The sequence below is a fragment of the Budorcas taxicolor genome, chromosome 15 (assembly GCF_023091745.1).
Source record: "Budorcas taxicolor isolate Tak-1 chromosome 15, Takin1.1, whole genome shotgun sequence".
Classification (NCBI taxonomy): domain Eukaryota; kingdom Metazoa; phylum Chordata; class Mammalia; order Artiodactyla; family Bovidae; genus Budorcas; species Budorcas taxicolor.
In genome coordinates, this window is record NC_068924.1 from 75,083,827 (window position 1) to 75,102,392 (window position 18,566).

The 18,566-nt window shown below is 54.7% G+C and overlaps 2 protein-coding genes across 25 annotated transcripts in view; both read left to right on the top strand.

Annotated features, from left to right (window-relative positions):
* The first annotated feature begins 3,972 nt into the window (after nucleotides 1–3,972).
* On the top strand, nucleotides 3,973–11,127 carry NR1H3 (nuclear receptor subfamily 1 group H member 3). Of its 2 annotated transcripts, XM_052652699.1 has the most exons (10): nucleotides 3,973–4,138; nucleotides 4,924–5,003; nucleotides 5,517–5,705; nucleotides 6,193–6,459; nucleotides 6,837–7,045; nucleotides 7,152–7,331; nucleotides 7,500–7,599; nucleotides 10,240–10,353; nucleotides 10,573–10,667; nucleotides 10,859–11,127. In XM_052652699.1, exons 2-10 carry the CDS (start codon nucleotides 4,961–4,963, stop codon nucleotides 11,003–11,005), a joined length of 1,344 nt encoding a protein of 447 aa, XP_052508659.1. In that variant the 5' UTR covers nucleotides 3,973–4,138; nucleotides 4,924–4,960; the 3' UTR covers nucleotides 11,006–11,127. The 2 variants fall into 2 exon arrangements, with proteins under 2 accessions (XP_052508659.1, XP_052508660.1); XM_052652700.1 differs by lacking the exon at nucleotides 6,193–6,459.
* A 1,661-nt stretch (nucleotides 11,128–12,788) lies between these two features.
* The window catches only part of MADD (MAP kinase activating death domain), a 40,105-nt gene continuing 34,327 nt past the window's right edge, over nucleotides 12,789–18,566 (top strand). For 22 of the 23 annotated variants that reach the window (XM_052652361.1, XM_052652374.1, XM_052652367.1 and 19 more), the window contains exons 1-4: nucleotides 12,789–12,895; nucleotides 16,402–16,561; nucleotides 17,165–17,761; nucleotides 18,166–18,469. In XM_052652361.1, the coding sequence (XP_052508321.1) occupies nucleotides 16,500–16,561; nucleotides 17,165–17,761; nucleotides 18,166–18,469 (963 nt within the window). In that variant the 5' untranslated portion in view covers nucleotides 12,789–12,895; nucleotides 16,402–16,499. Of the gene's footprint in view, nucleotides 12,904–16,401; nucleotides 16,562–17,164; nucleotides 17,762–18,165; nucleotides 18,470–18,566 lie in introns of all 23 variants that reach the window. The other variant, XM_052652362.1, reaches the window with a different exon arrangement.

The window sequence follows — 18,566 nt, forward strand, 5'->3', positions numbered from 1 at the left end:
GAGAAGATATTATTTCAGTTTTGATGGTGAGAAATAAACCCAGGAAGGGTGAGGATTGCATCACAGCGCATGTTAGAGCCGAGAGCGGAGCCCAGACTGCTGGACCCCCAGCTTCCGCATGTTTCCCCCAGATGGTTCTGTGGTTCCCACATCTTGATTCTTAGCTACAGCTGCAAAAAGAATAGATGTGTAGATGGATACATGGGCCTCAGTTCAGTTCAGTCGCTCAGTCGTGTCCGACTCTTTGGGACCCCATGATTCGCAGCCCGCCAGGCCTCCCTGTCCATCACCAACTCCCGGAGTCCCCCCCAACTCATGTGCATCGAGTCAGTGATGCCATCCAGCCATCTCATCCTCTGTCATCCCCTTCCTACCTCAGGCCAAATAAATCAGAATCTCTGAAAAGGAGGCCAGGTTTGGGAACCACTGCTCTACTCTTTGTTGGCAGAAGTGAACCTAAATCCGTGTGAGTTCATTGTTTTTCCCAATTGGGAAGGTAGTTTTGTATAATGGAGTGAGGTGGACATTTCTTGTTTGAGCTTTTGAGTCAGCTACACTTGTGTTCAAATCTGAGATTTCCCCTCCTGCTAGTAACTACCTCTTGGGGTTTTATATATAAGGAGAAATAAAATAATACCTGCAAAGATAAATATATGGAATAGGACCTAATAAATGTTGCTTTTCTTTTTTTCCTTTCTGCCGTCTATCATCTCTGAACTCACCGACCTGGAATTCCTGGGTTCTTCCCAGGAAGATTGGGAGGTTGAGAAGTTACTTGGTTGGCCTGAAAGATGACCGCCCCCCACCACCACCTCCCACTCCCCACACTTGGCAGCCTTCCAGAATCGTGAGGGAGGCAGCAGGAAGCACTTGCCCCCCTCCTCTGTACGCCAAGTGTACCCTGTGGCCTGCTTCTGGGGAGCGCTTTGAGGGGAGTTATGTAGTGGTGCATGTGACCGCGGGCTGGGGGATGCGCCTGTCTTGGCTTCAGATTCCCTCTGGAGGTTGTGGGGAGCGGGAAGATCTTAAATGGAGCTCCCAGGCAGGATGCCTTCTCTCGGGATGGAGGAAGCACACAGGAAAGCCCCCAAGGGACGGGGAGGCCTTATACCCGACACCTCCTGGAGACTGGTAGGTGGGTTTGGGGGTCTGGCAAAGTGAGAGGTGATTCCTGCTGCAAACAACTGACTGCTGGCCCTGGCTTGGGGAACAGGGCCCAGTCCTTAGTCTCCAGGACCCCTTTGGTTTGCTCTCCCCTCACGGGGAGGCTCCTGAACCCCTGTAACCTGAAGGGGTAACTCAGGCAGTCACGCTTCCTCCTCCTCTGAGACAAGGCTGAGGCTGACTCCCTGACGTGGGAGAGATGGCACCCTAAGCTGCTTGTTCAGCAGCCGGCTCTGGCCCGGGTCGGAGGGTGACAGAGGCGGCTGGCGTGTGGTCCTCGGTCCCAGCCTGTGGGGGAGACGAGGGTGTGAGGAGAGGAGCTGAGGATCTGGAGTGAATGAGGGTCTCCTCCCGACTCCCAGAAGAAAGGCCATCAGACCCCAGACCAGAGTGCTGGATGTCTCAGTGGCGCCAACCCTTCCTGGCCGCTGGAGAAGGGAGCCGGGAGAGGGTGTGCGTGCTTGAGATGGAACCATTTCAGTTGCCCAAGAGCCAGAGTCCCTGGTTTTTTACTTTCCCAGGACAGCTGGGGCCTTGTGCTCGTGACTCAGAGATGCCCAGCCCGGGGTGCCGGCCTTGTGAGGGGATGACCTTGTGATGAGAGGGAACAAGAGCAAAAGCTGGAGGCAGAACTTTGAGATGGGGGGTGTCAGAGGGGCTTTTCTGAAATGTGAAAATGAATACATGGGCAGATTTTGCAACACCGCCCAGCCTGCTGTCTTCTCAAGTTTTGCTCCCCAACCTCCACCCGTTCCCCCTGCCCCACCCTGACCTTCCTCCCGTCTTTCACCAAGCTCTTTGCTGTTTCTGCTCGCCCAGTGCCTCTCCCACCCAGTTACCCCCACCCCGTGTCCACTCTTGCCCTGCTCCCTCTCCTCTTCCCTGGTGCCCTGTTCATCTCTGTGTCTGGCCTTCTGGCTGCCCGCCCTGGCCTCCTGTCCTTCTCTGCTTTAATGCGGGACCCATGGGAACTGGAGTTCACAGCAAAACAGGAAGAGCCTGTGAGCAGGAAACTGGGAGTGGGGCGGGGGAGCAACCAGCAGTAACCTCAGCCCCTTGCTTCCCACATCTGCACTGAAGCATCCCCAGGGGCCCCTGCCTCTCCCACTGTGGCCCCCCCACCAACCTTCGCCCATCTCGGCGCTTAGCTGGTCCAGCAGACCTGAGAGGCACCGAGACAAGCATCCTGGACTCTGACGCAGGAGAAAGAGGACGGGACTCAAGTGAGGACATCTGGATTCCAATCCCAGCTCGGCCGCTGGCTGTGTGTGGTCTTGGGAAAGGCTCTGACCTGAGCTCAGTGTTCTCCAGAGTTACTGTACCCTCCCTCCCTCCTGGGATGGCCCCAAGGACCAGAAGAGATAGTGAGGGGGTTGTATAGGAAATAAGCACTGGAAGGTTAATAGTGTTCAGAGTCAAGGTGATGGGAAGACCCATTGCAGAAGGAATTGGGAGGTTGATTGCTGCTGCCATCTCTAGTACTCTTAGTAGGCCCGATACATCTGATACATTGTTTAATTGCCACGACAACCTTCTGTGGTAAAAGCCATTATTATTATCCCTGTTATAAAGATAGGGAAACAGAGCGTCAGAGACATTAAGTAACTTAGTTAATCAAGTGCTATGTGCTGTGGTTAGTTGCTCAGTCCTGTCTGACTTTGTGACCCCATGGACTGTAGCCTGCCAGACCCCTCTGCCCATGGGATTCTCCAGGCAAGGATACTGGAGTGGGCTGCCATGCCCTCCTCCAGGGGATCTTCCCAGCCCAGGGATCAAACCCAGGTCTCCTGCATCACAGGCGGATTCTTTACAGCCTGAGCCAGCAGGGAAGCCCACTTAATCAAGATCACACAGCAAAAAAGAGGCAGAGGCAAGGCCCAAATTTGAATCCAAAACCTGAGCTCAGAGCCGGTGCACTGAAGCAGTGCTGTGGAGATGAAACTGACTCGAGGTAACAAGTATAGGATAGAAGAGCATCAAACTTTTCCTTGTTTACTTATTCATTCAACAAATGGGACCACAGTACCTACTCTTGTTTCTACTCTGTGTCAGGTTCTGTTACAGGGGAGGTAAAATCAATAAAATGAGGTGTCCACCTTCAGGGTAGACCTCGGTGTTCCAGGCAGCGGGGTTCTAGGAAGGCAGGGCTATGATCTCAGGAGAAGCAGGACAGGGCCTGCCTTCACTTGTGATGGAACCCTTCCTATACACACCCTCTCAGGTCCTCCAGGCTGGTACCCAGAGCCACAGCCTCCCATCCCAGACCATCCAGTGCTGAAGCGACTTCTTTCCACCCCCGCCTCCCCCCAACCTCTTCCCCTCTCGGAGGCCCCCACCCCCACCCCCAGCAGGGCACCCACAGTCAGAAACTCCCTGGAAGGCCCAGCAACCTGCCCGTCTCCACCCCTGGAGTTCTCGCAGCTTGGCCCCGGCCTGGAGATGGTGGGGAGAGCTGCTCGGCCCCTTCCCGAGGCAGGGAAGGCGGAGGGAGACTGGGAAAGCAGGCTGGGGCTCGGTGTCGCAATTCCGGGCCGGGCCGGGACCTTTGCTCTGCGAGATGTCTCCGGAGGGGAGGGGACGACGCTGGAGGCTGCGGGGAGTGGGGTGGTGGTGGTGCCTGGGAGGCAGCGGTTTGCGTAAGAGCCGCTCCGAGCCGCCGGGGTGAGGAGAGGAAGGGGAGAGCCGCGGGCCGCTCTGCGGGGACATGCGGCCGCCGGGCTCGGGGGGCAGGGGCCGCGGTGGCGCCGGGCCGAGGGGGCGGCCGGCCGGCAGGGGCGGAGTCAGCGCCGGGGGCGGGGGCGAGGAGGCCCGGGCTCCAGTCGGTTGGCCCCGGGCTCCCATCCCCTGCCTCGCTCAGTTCGGGTGCCCCGGCCGCCGCCGAGGCCTGCAGACCCGGGAACTGCAGCATCCTGCTCTCCCAGCAAGGGGGCTCCAGAGACTGCCCCGGCCGGGAAGTCTGGCGGCCCGGGCACCGGTGGGTCTGCGCCTCAGCTCTGCCTTCGGACTCTGCGTCTGCGTGTCCGGGAGTGGGGGCGGGGGTGCGGGGTGTCCCGGGGCTTTAGAAAGGGGGTCTTTGGGGAGCAGCGAGGGAGGGTGGTGATGAAAGCGCAGCGCACGCTCTAAGCCCCCGAATAACTTGTCGCGATCAGGGGAGGAGGTCTTCTATGTGAACTTGGGTGACTCCCGGAGGCGAGAATTTTGTCCCGGGAAGTGGCAGGAGGGAGGTTTGTCTTAACTAGCGGTGTTTATCGCCGGGTGGAGGGAGTCTGGATCACAGAACTTGTCCGGGGTTCGGCCCAACGCCGGCGGTCCCCAGTGCAGGAGTAAGGGGAGGGGGCTCTGACAGAAGCGGGGGTGGGGGTGGGGGAATCGGGGGGGGGGGGGGGGAGTCAAACGTTCCCTGACAGCCTGGAGCGGGGCCGGGGAGAAGAGGTGGCACGGTAGCCAAGACATCAGAGCTGTCGACGGTCGGAGAGACCAGAGTTGGGACTCTACCTCGGCTCTACCGCTGCCTATCTGCGTGGCCATAGGCAATTTTCTTCGTGTCTTGTAACTCCAGTTTGCTCATGTGTAAACTGAGTTTAAGAGTAGCCCTGATGTCACAGGGATGTTGTGAGGAAGGCATGGAAAGCCTTGGCACAGGTGCTAACACATATATGGCAGGTAAACATAAGCTGATATGTGAGGATAGATAAAAGGCAGGATCAGGAGGGGAAGGGGCCCAGTTTGGGAAGAGGGTAACCTGGATCCTTCCTGCAGGACAGTCCCTTGGTAATGTCCAGGACTCCGGGAAGAGATGTCTTTGTGGCTGGAGGCTCCTGTGCCTGATGTGTCTCCTGGTAAGCGTGTTCACTCCAGCCCTCTCCCCGGAGCCGGGGCCCCGGCTCCTCTCCTCCCGCGGGAATCAGCCTCCTATATGACCTGCCTTCTGCCCTCCCCTGGAGAGCAGTTCAGAGCTGCTGTGGGTGTTGCTGACCTACTTCTGCCCGGGTTACCTCTGCCCTGGTTCTCGTGCCTAGCCCTGGCAGATAACCTGCCATCCTTCTCAATCCAGGCTTGCTGCTGGGGAGGCTTGGCATGTCCAGGGCTTACCCAGCTTGGCTTTCAAGAGTTGTCTGATCTCTGAGATGGATGGACTTCAGCCCCTGCCCAAAGGATAGAGGTTAACATCCTCATTTAAGGTATTGAGGTGCAGGGGACTACAAGTGGCTCACCCTAGAGCCCACAACAATCCCAGGGTCCCAGAGCCAAAGCCAACGTTTTGCTGCCCTCTGTGGGCGGAGATAGACTTGCAGTTTCCCAGGAGAATGTGGGGGACCTGAGACCCTTTGTGTCTGTCTTTCGGGGTTCAGATTCTGCAGTGGAGCTGTGGGAACCAGATGCACAAGATGCAAGCAGCCAGCCCTTGGGAAGCAGCAAGTGCATCCTCAGGGAGGAATCCAGCACACCACAGTCCGCTGGGGGCACTTCGAGGGTGGGGCTGGAGGCACCAGAGCCCGCGGCCCTGCTCCCTGGTGTGGAGGCCCCTCCAGAGTCCACAGGTGAGGAGCTGCCAGATTTGGAGGAGGGGGCTCCCTGGATCTGGGATCAGGGCTCTTTACCTTATGAGATCGGGGTTAAGTCCAAAGGCTTTGGCGTCAACTTGACGTAAGTGATCTGAGTGTAAATCTTGCATCTGTCTTAGGCTCTTCACTCCAGTATTCTTGCCTGGAAAATCCCATGGATGGAGGACCCTGGTGGGCTACAGTCCATGGGGTTGCAAAGAGTCGGACACTAGGCTCTTCTGAGCCTCAGTAAAATGGAAATAATAAGAGCACCCATCTTGTAGGTTGTTGTAAGGATCAGCGCCTGTAAGGGCTCAGACAGTACCTAGGACAGCTTGGCGTATGAGAGCTACTTTCTTAGAATAGAGAGACTAGTCTTGGTATAATGAAGTGAATGAAGGTCACTGAGTGCTCAGGCCAGTGACCAGCTGGGCACTAAGCCTTCTCCCCGAAGAAGAACATGAAGGCTCTTCTCTGCATCCAGAGCTTCGTCCACAAAAGCGGAAAAAGGGGCCCGCCCCCAAAATGCTGGGGAACGAGCTGTGCAGCGTGTGTGGGGACAAGGCCTCCGGCTTCCACTACAACGTGCTGAGCTGCGAGGGCTGCAAAGGGTTCTTCCGCCGCAGTGTCATCAAAGGGGCACGCTACGTCTGCCACAGCGGGGGCCACTGCCCCATGGACACCTACATGCGCCGCAAGTGCCAGGAGTGCCGCCTTCGCAAGTGCCGCCAGGCGGGCATGCGGGAGGAGTGTGAGTGTCTGGACACTGGAGCTGGGGGCGGTTAGGCTGATGGGGAAGAGGGGACGTGTGGCTGTCAGGGTCTGGGGACAGACAGGCAGCTGAGTCTGCAGGCCTTCCTAAGAGTGGATTAAAGTCTCTTCTTTAGGGACTTCCCTGATGGTCCAGTGGTTAGGACTCTGAGCTTCCACTGCAGGGGGCTCAGACCATCCCTGGTCTGGCAACTAAGATCCCATATGCCACATAGCATGTGTTTTGGTTTTCTTTTGGTATCTTGTCTGTAACCAACGCTCTCTGTTTTTCTGGAGCCTCAGACTATTCCTGTGCCCCATCTCCGCTTCCTGTCTCCCCACTTCTCCCCTCCTCACTCTGTCCTGCTCTCTCCTCAGGTGTCTTATCAGAAGAACAGATCCGTCTGAAGAAACTGAAGAGGCAAGAGGAGGAACAGGCTCAGGCCACATCTGCACCCCCGAGGGCTTCCTCACCTCCCCAAGTCCTGCCCCAGCTCAGCCCGGAGCAGCTGGGCATGATTGAGAAGCTGGTGGCTGCCCAGCAGCTGTGTAACAGGCGCTCCTTCTCAGACCAGCTTCGAGTCACGGTACCTGAGAGCCCTGGGGACGAGACGGCTGTGCCCAGAGCCCCAGGTGCTTCTTGACATCCGACTCAGGGCGCTTTGTTTCCTTCCTCCTTGCTTTTCTGGGCAGCCTTGGCCAATGGCACCAGATCCCCAGAGCCGGGAGGCCCGTCAGCAGCGCTTTGCTCACTTCACCGAGCTGGCCATCGTCTCTGTGCAGGAGATCGTGGATTTTGCCAAACAGCTGCCAGGCTTCCTGCAGCTCAGCCGGGAGGACCAGATCGCCCTGCTGAAGACGTCTGCGATTGAGGTGGCTGGCAGGCATGGGGGTGAAGGGATGTCTGTGGGAGGAGCCTCCAGCCAGCCCCCTGGAAAGCCAGGTCCTCCCCCCTACCCCCCGGCCCGGGAAGTAGGGATGAGGGGCTGCCCTTTCCTCGAAGGTGCCCCAGGCCGAGACCAGCCTGATCACTGTGTGCAGGTGATGCTCCTGGAGACCTCTCGGAGGTACAACCCTGGAAGTGAGAGTATCACCTTCCTCAAGGATTTCAGTTATAACCGGGAAGACTTTGCCAAAGCAGGTGAGGACTGAACTCACACACGGGCTGGGCTGGATGGACAGATGCATTTTGTCCCATCATGCAGGGGATCCATAGTGACTACAAAGCTGCAGGCCCGGGGTTTGGGCAGCTGCAAAGGGAAGGACCCACCTGTTTTTCCAAGACAGAAAGTTGAAATCCTGATAGTTTTCCCGTAACTGCCCCACACAGATTCCTGGTCTCTGTTGCATTAGGCCAGTGGTTCTCAGACTGTGCTCCCAGGAACCTGAGGCAGGGTTTCCACAGTGTCACCTTAGAGCAGACATGTCCTTCACCCTAACTTTAGCCAAACAAGAAGCTCCATTTAAATCTGCATTATATGTTGTGCTTTTGAATAATATTTTGCTTGAAGAAAAGATTTGTTTGAAGAAAAGCTAGGAAAAATACTTGAAAACCTCACTGAGCCCTTTTGTAGTCAATCACGAAAAACCTTTCACAGACGTGCTCTTTAAGGATCACGTGGACTGATTTCCTCCTTTCAATTGTGCTTTCTGAGGAGCCGTGCATTGGCGTTAAAACACAGCAGAGATGCCCAGATGGGGCAGTTTTAGGATAAGAGGGAACACTTCTGTCCCCATCCCATAGCTGGAGGACTTTCTCCAAGAATTAGTCACAGTGCTGTTCTCTATCTGATACTTGCTTGCAGGCTAAGCAATGTTGGTTTCCTCATATTCAGTTGCTGGTGCCGTTTGTGCTGTGGGAGAAGGGTTGGAAGGTAGAGGGTGTTTTGGAGGGACAGGACTGAGGCTGAACAAGAGACTGAGTGGTTTCACACCTGAGTCAGTGGGTCTGTAAAACAGGGCTGATGCTGACTCTATTCTCAGGTTTGGAGGATCCTGGTTTCCAGGGCAGAGTTCAGAAAGGTTTCTGGTGACTCAGGCCAGCTCTTGTCTGATCACAGGCCACCCAGTGAGCTTTCTAGGTAGGACTCCCTTCACCACAGGGCATGGGAGGGCTGTGTGGGCACCTCTAGCCTTCTATAGTGCCCGGTGTGCTGCTTGAACATACAGACACCTAACAGGAGTGATGTAATGACTTTTTCCTTCTTTAGAAGCCCAGCCCTGCCCCCTTTCTTTACCCAACCACGGCCTTCTCCTTCATAACACCCTCCCTTCTGAACCCTTGCCTGTTCTCATGTCTGTGTGTGTCTTTCGGCACTTACGGACTTGGGCCATCTGAATCTGCATCTATTTATAGATTCATTTATATAAGCGGTTTTCATGCCGTAGTGTTTGTCTTTCATTTCTTATGTTTTCAGTGAGGGGAGGAGGACAGTGGTGCTCTTTGGGTAGGTCTCCCTCCCCCTCTACCTCCACTGCCATATGCTGCACGTGTGAGTGACTAGTGACATGAGCCGACCACACTGGGGGTGCTCACTCAGCGAGCAGCAGTGGGCCCTCACGGGAGATAAAACTCTAAAACTGGCTCGTCCTCCCAGGGGGCTGTTCCGCGCCATTCAAGGCTAGACACCTCACCAAGAAGTGCTTTCTAAACAGAACTTGTCCATAAGTGGATCAAGACACAGTTGATAAACATCAGGGTGAAAGCACAGGAAGTGACTAATCGAGAAGCCTGGAATGGAAAAGTTAGCAGACGGTTGCTAAAAGACATCCGAGAAAACCTAGGGATGGGGTAGGGTGGGGAGAGTTTGACTGTGTTTGGGAGAAACATTCATTAGAACGCTATCCTTTAGAACAAGTCATGACTTACTGAACTTCAGTCTTCTCAGTAAGAAGACTGGTTCTATTTTTTTTTTTAATTTATTCAACAAGCACTTATATGGCAGTTATTATATGTGCCACTCATTATTCTAAGGACCCATTATGAGGTAGGTACTATTATTATTTCCATCCTAGAGATGGGAAAACCAAAGCCCAAAGAGCTTAAATAACTTAGCCAAGGTCACACAGCCTAGGAAGTGGTAGAGCCTGGACTCAAACCCAGGGAGTCCAACAACAGAGTCCACACCCTCAGCACACTGCTGTCTCCCCTGTGATGTGGAAAATGAAATGAATTGCTACTATTCAAAGTAAGGCTAGTTGTCAGTGAAGAAGTCTTTTTGTAAACAAACATAGAGTTGCCTCTATTTCTAGTAATGTGGGGCCCTGAAGAGTTCTAAGAAGAATCCTAACAGAATTATTATTGTGATTATTTAATTCAGAATGTCCTATATGCTGGGTGCAGTGCGAAGGGGTCTGTATGCTTTACCATTTAACCATCACAACAATTCTGTAGGTTCAGATATGATTCCCACCTCACAGAAGAGGCTTAGAGAGGCTAAGAAGCTTATCCAAGGTTACACAGCAGAGCCTGGGGACTTCTGAGTTTCCTGGTAGCTTCCGAAATTGAGCCATGCTGACCATGTCTCACGGGACTCACCTGGTGGCTTAGTGGTAAAGAATCCGCTTGCCAGTGCAGGAGACCCAGCTTCAATCCTGGGGTCAGGAAGATTCCCTGGAGAAGGAAATGGCAGCCCTTTCCAATATTTGTGCCAGGGAAATCCCATGGACAGAGGAGCCTGGTGGGCTACAGTCTCTGTGGTTGCAAGAGAGTCAGACATGACTTAGGGATTGAACATCAAAGCCCATGCCACAGTCCCCAGCCTCTCTTCTTCCTCCCCAGGGCTGCAGGTGGAGTTCATCAACCCCATCTTCGAGTTCTCGAGAGCCATGAACGAGCTGCAGCTAAATGATGCTGAGTTTGCCTTGCTCATTGCTATCAGCATCTTCTCTGCAGGTGCGGAGGAGGGGCAAGAGGGAAAACCAGCGAGAGACTCAAATCAGAGAGGGCTGCAGGCGCCGTGGGGCAACGATCGTGGGGGTGGAGGCCCTTGCTGTGTTCCTGTGGGATGGGAGAGGTTGGGTGCGGCAGGTCCCTGTTTCTGGGGCTGTGATTTGGGGTATGGAAATGAGACCCTGGCCAGACCTGCCACTCAACTCTGTTGGTGACCTGTAGACCGGCCCAACGTGCAGGACCAGCTCCAGGTAGAGAGGCTGCAACACACATATGTGGAGGCCCTGCATGCCTACGTCTCCATCCACCACCCCCATGTGAGTCTCCCCGCTGTCCCTCCTCCCTCCTCTCCACAGCTCATCCCCAGCACACCTGCTCTCCCTTCTAGAACCCCTCCCTGACTGCATCGAGCACAGTCACTTCTCTGCCTCTCCCGCAACTCCCCTTCCCCTGGCCCCTCTTTCCTGGGGAGAGACAAAAGGCCCTACTTGTCCCTTTCCTTTCCTAGGACCGACTGATGTTCCCAAGGATGCTGATGAAACTGGTGAGCCTCCGGACACTGAGCAGCGTCCACTCAGAGCAAGTGTTTGCCCTGCGCCTGCAGGATAAGAAGCTTCCCCCGCTGCTCTCTGAGATCTGGGACGTGCACGAATGACAGTTCCTCCTTCGTGTCTTCTGTTTTCCTGGGCTGGATGACTGAGGCTGGGTGGCTGCCTCCTAGAGGTGGAGCCAGATGAAGGACAAACATTCCTGAGGGCTGGGCAGAGGAGATCCTCACGTGGCATTAAAGGAGAGTCAAAGGGTTGGGAGTTTGTGGCTGCTGGGTAGTCGGGATATCCACACTGCGCTCCACGTGAGCACTGTGCGAACCCTGTCAAATGGATGAACCTGGGGGCCCCTTTGCACAAGGCTCTCCAGGCGCTGCCCAACTGCTTCTACCACTTCCTGTTTTCCCCCACAGGGCCCCCAGAGAAATTCTCCACTGTCCCTCCGCGGCTTGGCCGTAAATGCCTCGGGGCTGCCACACTGAGAGGTCTGGCACTGTTTGTATCAGTTCCGTTCAGTTCAGTCGCTCAGTCGTGTCTGACTCTTTGCGACTCCACAACTGCAGCACGCCAGGCCTCCATGTCCAACCCGAACTCCCGGAGTTTACTCAAACTCATGTCCATTGAGTCAGTGATGCCATCCAACCATCTCATCCTCTATCGTCCCCTTCTCCTCCCACCTTCAATTGTTCCCAGCATCAGGGTCTTTTCAAATGAGTCAGCTCTTCGCATCAGGTGGCCAAAGTATTGGAGTTTGAGCTTCAGCATCAGTCCTTCCAATGAATATTCAGGACTGATTTCCTTTAGGATGTTTGTATAGGAAGACCAAAGTGAATTTAGAAGGAGAGAAACCGATTTCTGGATTGAGGGGTGGGAGTGGGGGCCCGACCACCGGAGGCGGGAAGCTAGTGTGTCCTTGAGGGTCCGCTTCCAGACTCGAGGAGGGAGGCAGGTCACAAAGTGACAGCCTTGGCAGTGAGAGGGGACCTCCCTTTACCAGTCCCATTCCGCCGTAAGGGGTCAGTGAGGTGCTGAGGCTGGGAGGCCTGCTTCCCCTTCAGGGATCGCGCGTCGTCCTTCTCTGGAGGAGGGGTGTTGGATTTCTTTTTCAGAACCAACGCCTCAGTCGCGCACCTGTATTCGCGCGTGCAGGTCCAACGCCTTGGCTTTCCTGAAAATCAAAGGACAACAATTCCTTCCACGTGGTCCCGCAGGCCCTGTGGGACCGGGAAAAAAAAAAAAGAAAGAAAAGGTCCTCTGAAGCCAAGAGGAGGCTGCCGCGTCCGGGGTTGAGCCTCTCAGAAGGGCGGGACTGCATTTCCCAGCGGGCCCCGCGGCGCCGCCCACGCCCCCTTCCTTGGAGCGCACCGGGCGTAGGTGATAACGCGGCCGCGCCTTCCGGCCTCAAGCCGCCCGCTCCCCTCCCGCCGTCCCGAGTTGGTAGGCGCCGCCGCCGCGGCTGCCGGCTTCCCTGCACGGGCGGCTGGGCGCTTCCAAACAGCGAGCGGCGGGGGGGAGGAGGAAAGTGAGGTGAAGGGGACGGCGAGACAGTCTGAGAGCAGCTTATTTTGAGAAGTCGCTTCCAGGGTGAACGTACCATCATCGAAATGGGCTCTATTACCGTGTCGAACTGAAATGTTTGCGCAACGCACACCCACAGCGTTCCCGTGGGTCCTCCCCTTGGCACGTACGCGCCCCATCGCGCTCCCACTCCCTCACGCCTAGGTGTGTGCGTAAACGCCCTTCTCCCGAGAGCGGCTCCGCCCTTCGTCGCTGGGCTTGGTGCAGCCCCGTCCCCCCCCACCGCCGGGGGTGAATGGTACGGCCCCCGGCGCCCCTCAGCCTCCCCTGCCTTCACCTAGTCGGAGTGGTGCGCGCCCCCCTGGTGCAGACGCGGAACTGGCTTGCGCTCCCAGCGGCGCCCGGGTCGGGGAGCCACTGACGCCCGGCTTGCCCGGGGACGTCCAGCCGAGCCCGGCCGGTCCCCCTAGGCCCGGGAGGTAGGAAGGTCCGGACCACTGGGGGCCCTAGAAAGGTGTTGGGAATTGGGTTCCCCGGGGGGAAACGGATCCTGAGAGGGAACAGGAACTCCAGGGGGAAGGGGTCTCTAAGGAGGCCCCAAAGGCGTGTGAGAGGGTATGGGGGTCTCGAGAGGCAGAGCAGGGGTCGGTAAGGAACGGGGGCTGGAGGTGGGGGCGTCCGGGATGCTGAGGGGGTTCGGGCTGCGAGCCTGGGCGCAGCTCGCGGCTGCAGGGCTGGGTTCCTACGGGGCGGGCTGGCGGCCTTGGTTCCGGGGCGGGGGCGGGGGGAGAACTGTCCAGCAGGTGAGGGGGCGGCCAGAGCTGTCCAGCCCGGGGGCCCGAGCCGTGCTAAGCACATGGCGAGCGTGTGTGTGTGTGTGTGTGTGTGTGTGTGTGTGTGTTTCTGTGCGCGTGTGTATATGTGTGTGCGCGCACGCGCGCGGCTTATCTTTGGTTAGGTTTTGAAGAACAGTTGGTTCTTAAAAAAAAATTATCATTATTTTTAATTCGGTGTTTCAAAATTGGCTTGTTGGTGAGTGGAGACGCCGTTGTTCAGTCTTTCCTGCAACAGCTTCCCTGCTCGTCCTCGTGCACCTCTAAATTCGTCCTCCTGTTCCTGTCCTCCCCTCTTCCCCATCCCTGCCTAGCGCCTGCCTCCTTGCTCTCATTCTTCCCCAAGCTGGACCAGTCTGTGCTGATGCGCTTGCAAGGTCACTGCCTGGGGAGGAGGGGGAGGGGAGAGAGCCTCCTGTCGTTGCTCACGTCAGCGAAGATGTCATATCGCTCTCTGGTTCCTGTGGTTTTACTATTAACATCCTGCCCCAAACGGGGGACACATCCAAGGAGCTGGTCCGTGTGACCATTTGTAAGCTGAAAAGACACAGATAATTTAAAGGTCTGTGGATGCAGTGGATGGTAACTGTGTAGAACTTCAGCAGGTAGATTTGCGTTTGGAGCTTGATGCCTTTGGAATATAGGGGCTAATGATGGGTTCTACCTTTTGTAAATGTGGTTGAGGCTAAAGGCTGAGTGGGTGGATGTGAAGACAGAACGTTGAGTTATAGGTCATGTTAGAGGATGTAGAATCTTTGTGAGGAGGGGAGAAGGGAGAGAATAGTTAGGAAAGCCTTGGTTATCTCTGCAATCTGAATAACTGAAGGCAGTGGCTGTTGATGAGATATGAGCCAAGGCTAAAAATCCATCCTATTGCTAGTGACCAGAATGGTCACGACGTCTCTGGGTCCTTGTGGCTTTGGAGGGAGATGAACACTGTAGAGCACGATAATGATTTCAGTTTTATCAAGTGATTCTCAGTTCAGAGGGGGCTGGGATCCCACCAAGGATAGGGGTCCGATGCCTAGTATATCAGTAGAAGATGCTCCAGGTGAGATCTTTGAGATTTTTTGGTTGTAAAGGGCTCCTGGTTTTCAGTGTAAACATAGATTATTTCAAGGCTCAGCCTTGAGCTCTGGTCCTGCAAGTTCTGTTTTATTTTAAGGTGCTTTGGCTCTCACTAGGCATTTTCCACGTGATTCTTTTTTGGGGGGGAGCAGACATTTTTATTGAAGTGTGGTTGGAAGTACACTGTTATGTTGGTTTCAGATGTACGACAGTGATCTGACATTTAAATACAGCATAAAATGACCACCACAAACACACAGTTGTTTAGAGAATGAGTTATGCTTTTACCCGTCTTCCCATTTCATTCCTGTGTCTCCCTCCCCTTCTCATTCTGCTTGGGAGGAGCTCTGTTAACAGCCCTACATTCTGCAGCATGCTCATGCTTCCATAGCAGTGGGGAGACCCAGAGGGCTCTTGCGGCGCTAGTGATGCCTAGAAATGAGTATACGGTATGCTTGGGAACTTGGTTTTGGTTGTATAGAAGGGAGATAATCTCTTAACGAAGTCCAGAAATAGGACCACATGCAAACTAAAGGCACACGAGGGAGAAGATAACCTGATAATCAGTAGATGCTGTCAGTGGAAGAGGCGTCTCTAGATTCAAGGAGAATGAATTGTTATGGGCACTGGGCAGCTCCGGGGTAGCAGCTGCTAGCACTGTGCGGTCACCAAGCCGGGGAGGGGTGGCAGCTCTGCTATAAATAGTGCTGGAGCCAGAGTTGCTATGGAGACAAAACCGAATCCTATTACCTGCAGGCCCTCTATGGGGAGCAAGGGAAAGGAGGGAGAAGTATTTTGAGGATTTGAGAGGTGCTGTAAATAGTTTTTAAAAATTGGTAAGTAGGAGAGAAAAACGATACAACTTCTCATCTGGATCAGGTAGAGCCTTAAGCCTGCAGGGAGTGTTTGCATTGTACCTGCAGCAGCAAAGAAGGGAGTGGTGTGTAAGAGTGTGTGTAGTGCAGTGGGGTTCTGTGTGTGCAGTGAACAAGGTCCTAGTGTGGCCATGTGTGGAGCACAGAGGTGCAATGCTGGAAGCACTGAAAGGGGCCTTGGCGTGGAGTGAAACATTTTATTTAGGGAAGTATATGGAAATGGACCATGAAATAAGTTGCAGTTAAGACATGGAGTGAGTGCGTGCTCAGTCGCTCAGTCATGTCTGAGTCTGCGACCCCAAGGACAGTAGCCCACCAGGCTCCTCTGTCCATGGGATTCTCCAGGCAAGAATGCTGGAGTGTACTGCCATTTCCTTCTCCAGGGAAGACATGGAAGCTTTTCCTAATTTTTGAACTGTGGTTTAGAAATTTCCCTGAGCACCTCTCCCTCTCCTCACAGAAATCCTGTTGTTTTCTGCCTTTAGATTCTTTATCTCTAAGATCCAGAAGGACAGGGCCTCATCCAAGTGTATTGTATTACTGATTCAAATCCTGGAACCACAGTAGAGGTGGAAGCCTATGATTCAGCACCAAGGGCAGAGCTAGTATCTGTAGCCACTCGGCCCCTTTCTTGCTTAAAGAGGGAAGAAAAAAGGTATGGAGGCAGCAGCCGGGGCAGAGAGAGTCCTCGTTTGAGATCACATGGAGGTAGAGTAGCCATCTGTTGTTGTTGTCTGAATGCAATTGAGTATAATCTATAGGGTAGTTTCACATCAGGCTGAACGCAAAATGTTGGAGCAGAATAATTAGGTTTCCACCTAGAGCTAGGAGTGCAGATTAGTTCTGATTAGAGAGTCTGGTTTGATCCTGATGCACCCTGAAGCAGTCCTGAAAGTGGCTTAATTTTTGTTATTATGATAATTGAGTCCGGATTGGACTGACCAGGCCTGTTTTTCAGAAACAGCCCCAGGAGTGAGGCTGGAAACGACCTGGTTTGTAGGGATGGGGAGGTGAGCCATTATTTATCCTACTTCTTGACATGTGACTCTGTGAGCTCATAAGCCGGGACAGAGCTCTACACTGGGAAAAGTGTCATGTTCTCCTATCTTTAGTAGTAAAATGGAAGATCTTCTGACCTGGGTTGACGTGGAGAGGGATGAGTCCCTTAGGTGAAACAGTGGATCTTACCAGTACTTTTTTTCCTATTAGACTTGGCTTTTCAGGTAACATCAGAATTCGTCCTGTGAACCTTGACTCCATGCCTGGTGCCTTGAAGTTTCTCTGAGATGAACTGATGAATTGGAGCCATGGTGCAGAAGAAGAAGTCCTGTCCTCGGTTACTTGACTACCTGGTGATCGTAGGGGCCAGGTAACCAGGAAGTGACTGATTTTGTCTAGTCATCTGGGTAGCCACAAAATCTGTAAGGAATCCCCTTCCCTACTTCCACGTTGCTTTGCATATCTCATTCTTCTGTTATTTGACCCTGAGGGGAACTTTGCTGCCAGTTGGAAAAACAGAACAGGCGGATCGAGGCTACTGGCCTGGAGGAAGAGAAAGAGCAAACCTCTGCTCCTAAATAGCGTCTTTGTGATTTTGAGCAAATATACTGTTATCTACCTCAGCTTCCTTATTTTGTAAAAAAGGAAAAGTACATTGTGCTCCTTTTCTGTCTGCCTGTGCTCTTTGGGGAATTCATTAGCTAATACACCTTGAAAGATGCTAGTCATCTTACAGTGTTGGCGATCATCTTACTGGCACCATTTGCCTTTCATTTCAGGATAGGCATCTTCATGGCAGCACAGACCTCAACGTGGCATGCTTTCCCAGGTCCTGCAGCTAGGTTACTTTATCCACAAGAGCATTTATTTCTCCACTGTGGCTAAATTATTATTATTTTTTCTTTACTGTGGTTAAAACCCAAAAGAGCATGCCATCCCTTCAGGCTGCTGACCTTGTCTGTATGTTCTCCAGGCATCCGAGCAGTGACAGTGTGGCCCAGACTCCGGAACTACTACGGCGGTACCCGCTAGAGGACCACGCGGAGTTTCCCCTGCCCCCGGATGTCGTGTTCTTCTGCCAGCCAGAGGGCTGCCTAAGCGTGCGGCAGCGGCGCATGACCCTGCGGGACGACACCTCTTTTGTCTTCACCCTCACCGACAAGGACACTGGCGTCACCCGTTATGGCATCTGCGTCAACTTCTACCGCTCCTTCCAAAAGCGTGTGCCTAAGGAAAAAGGGGAGGCCGGGCCAGGGTCCCGGGGGAAGGAAGGGCCCCGAGCCCCCTGCGTCTCCGAGGAGGTGGGCCCTAAGACCTCGGAGAGCAGCCTGTCCCTGCAGCCGCCCAGTGCCGACTCCACCCCGGACGTGAGCCAGTCTCCGCGGGCCAGACGCCGGGCCAAGGCGGGGACCAGGTCCCGCAATAGCACGCTGACGTCCCTGTGCGTCCTGAGCCACTACCCCTTCTTCTCCACCTTCCGCGAGTGTCTGTACACCCTCAAGCGTCTGGTGGACTGCTGCAGCGAGCGCCTGCTGGGCAAGAAACTGGGCCTCCCTCGAGGCATACAGAGGTATGGTTCACTGCCGCTGCTCGGAACAGGGGAGGTGTCTGGAGTTGAGGTGTAGTTGGCTGGTGAGGGGCGTAGGGATTTCCCTCTAAAGCCTGAGGTCCCTCAGACCTCCTTAAACGCTTAATGTTAATCCATGGAAGCGAAAGACTGCTGCAGAGTCAGACCTCCTTCCATGATCATGCTTGGAGTGATGCTGAGGAGTTGGGTGTTTCAGGATGGGCAGGACATGAAGTCCTTGCTGTGTGTACGTTCTTGTACTTGTCATCACCCTTGTGTGCCCCCTGTGGCCCTGGCTGAGTCCTCTCATAGAGAAGTCTTCTCCAGTCGCCGTCGTCAGACTCTCTGTGGCTGCACTGGGCTGCCGGGAGGCGTCCGCCCCCTCTGCTTACGCGTCTGCTCCTCAGGGACACCATGTGGCGCATCTTCACCGGATCGTTGTTAGTGGAGGAGAAGTCGAGCGCCCTGCTGCACGACCTCCGGGAGATTGAGGCCTGGATCTACCGCTTGCTGCGCTCCCCAGTACCTGTCTCGGGGCAGAAACGAGTGGACATCGAGGTCCTGCCCCAGGAGCTCCAGCAGGCTCTGACCTTTGCTCTCCCAGACCCCTCTCGATTCACCCTAGTGGACTTCCCGCTGCACCTTCCCCTGGAGCTTCTGGGCGTGGACGCCTGTCTACAGGTGCTCACCTGCATCCTGTTAGAGCACAAGGTGAGAGGGCAGCGTTCCAGGCCGTTCTGGGGGAAGGGCTTCGGCGTGTGGCAGAGGCTGGACCATCACAGGTGAGGGTTAGGGACCACATCTTTTT

Bases quoted from the DNA above. Each gene is read 5' to 3' on its own strand.
- NR1H3 (XM_052652699.1), top strand. From the start codon at position 4,961: ATGTCTTTGTGGCTGGAGGCTCCTGTGCCTGATGTGTCTCCTG. The intron at 5,706-6,192 runs GTGAGGAGCTGC...CTCTGCATCCAG, and splicing joins GGCCCCTCCAGAGTCCACAG to AGCTTCGTCCACAAAAGCGG. The intron at 7,332-7,499 runs GTGGCTGGCAGG...CACTGTGTGCAG, and splicing joins TGAAGACGTCTGCGATTGAG to GTGATGCTCCTGGAGACCTC.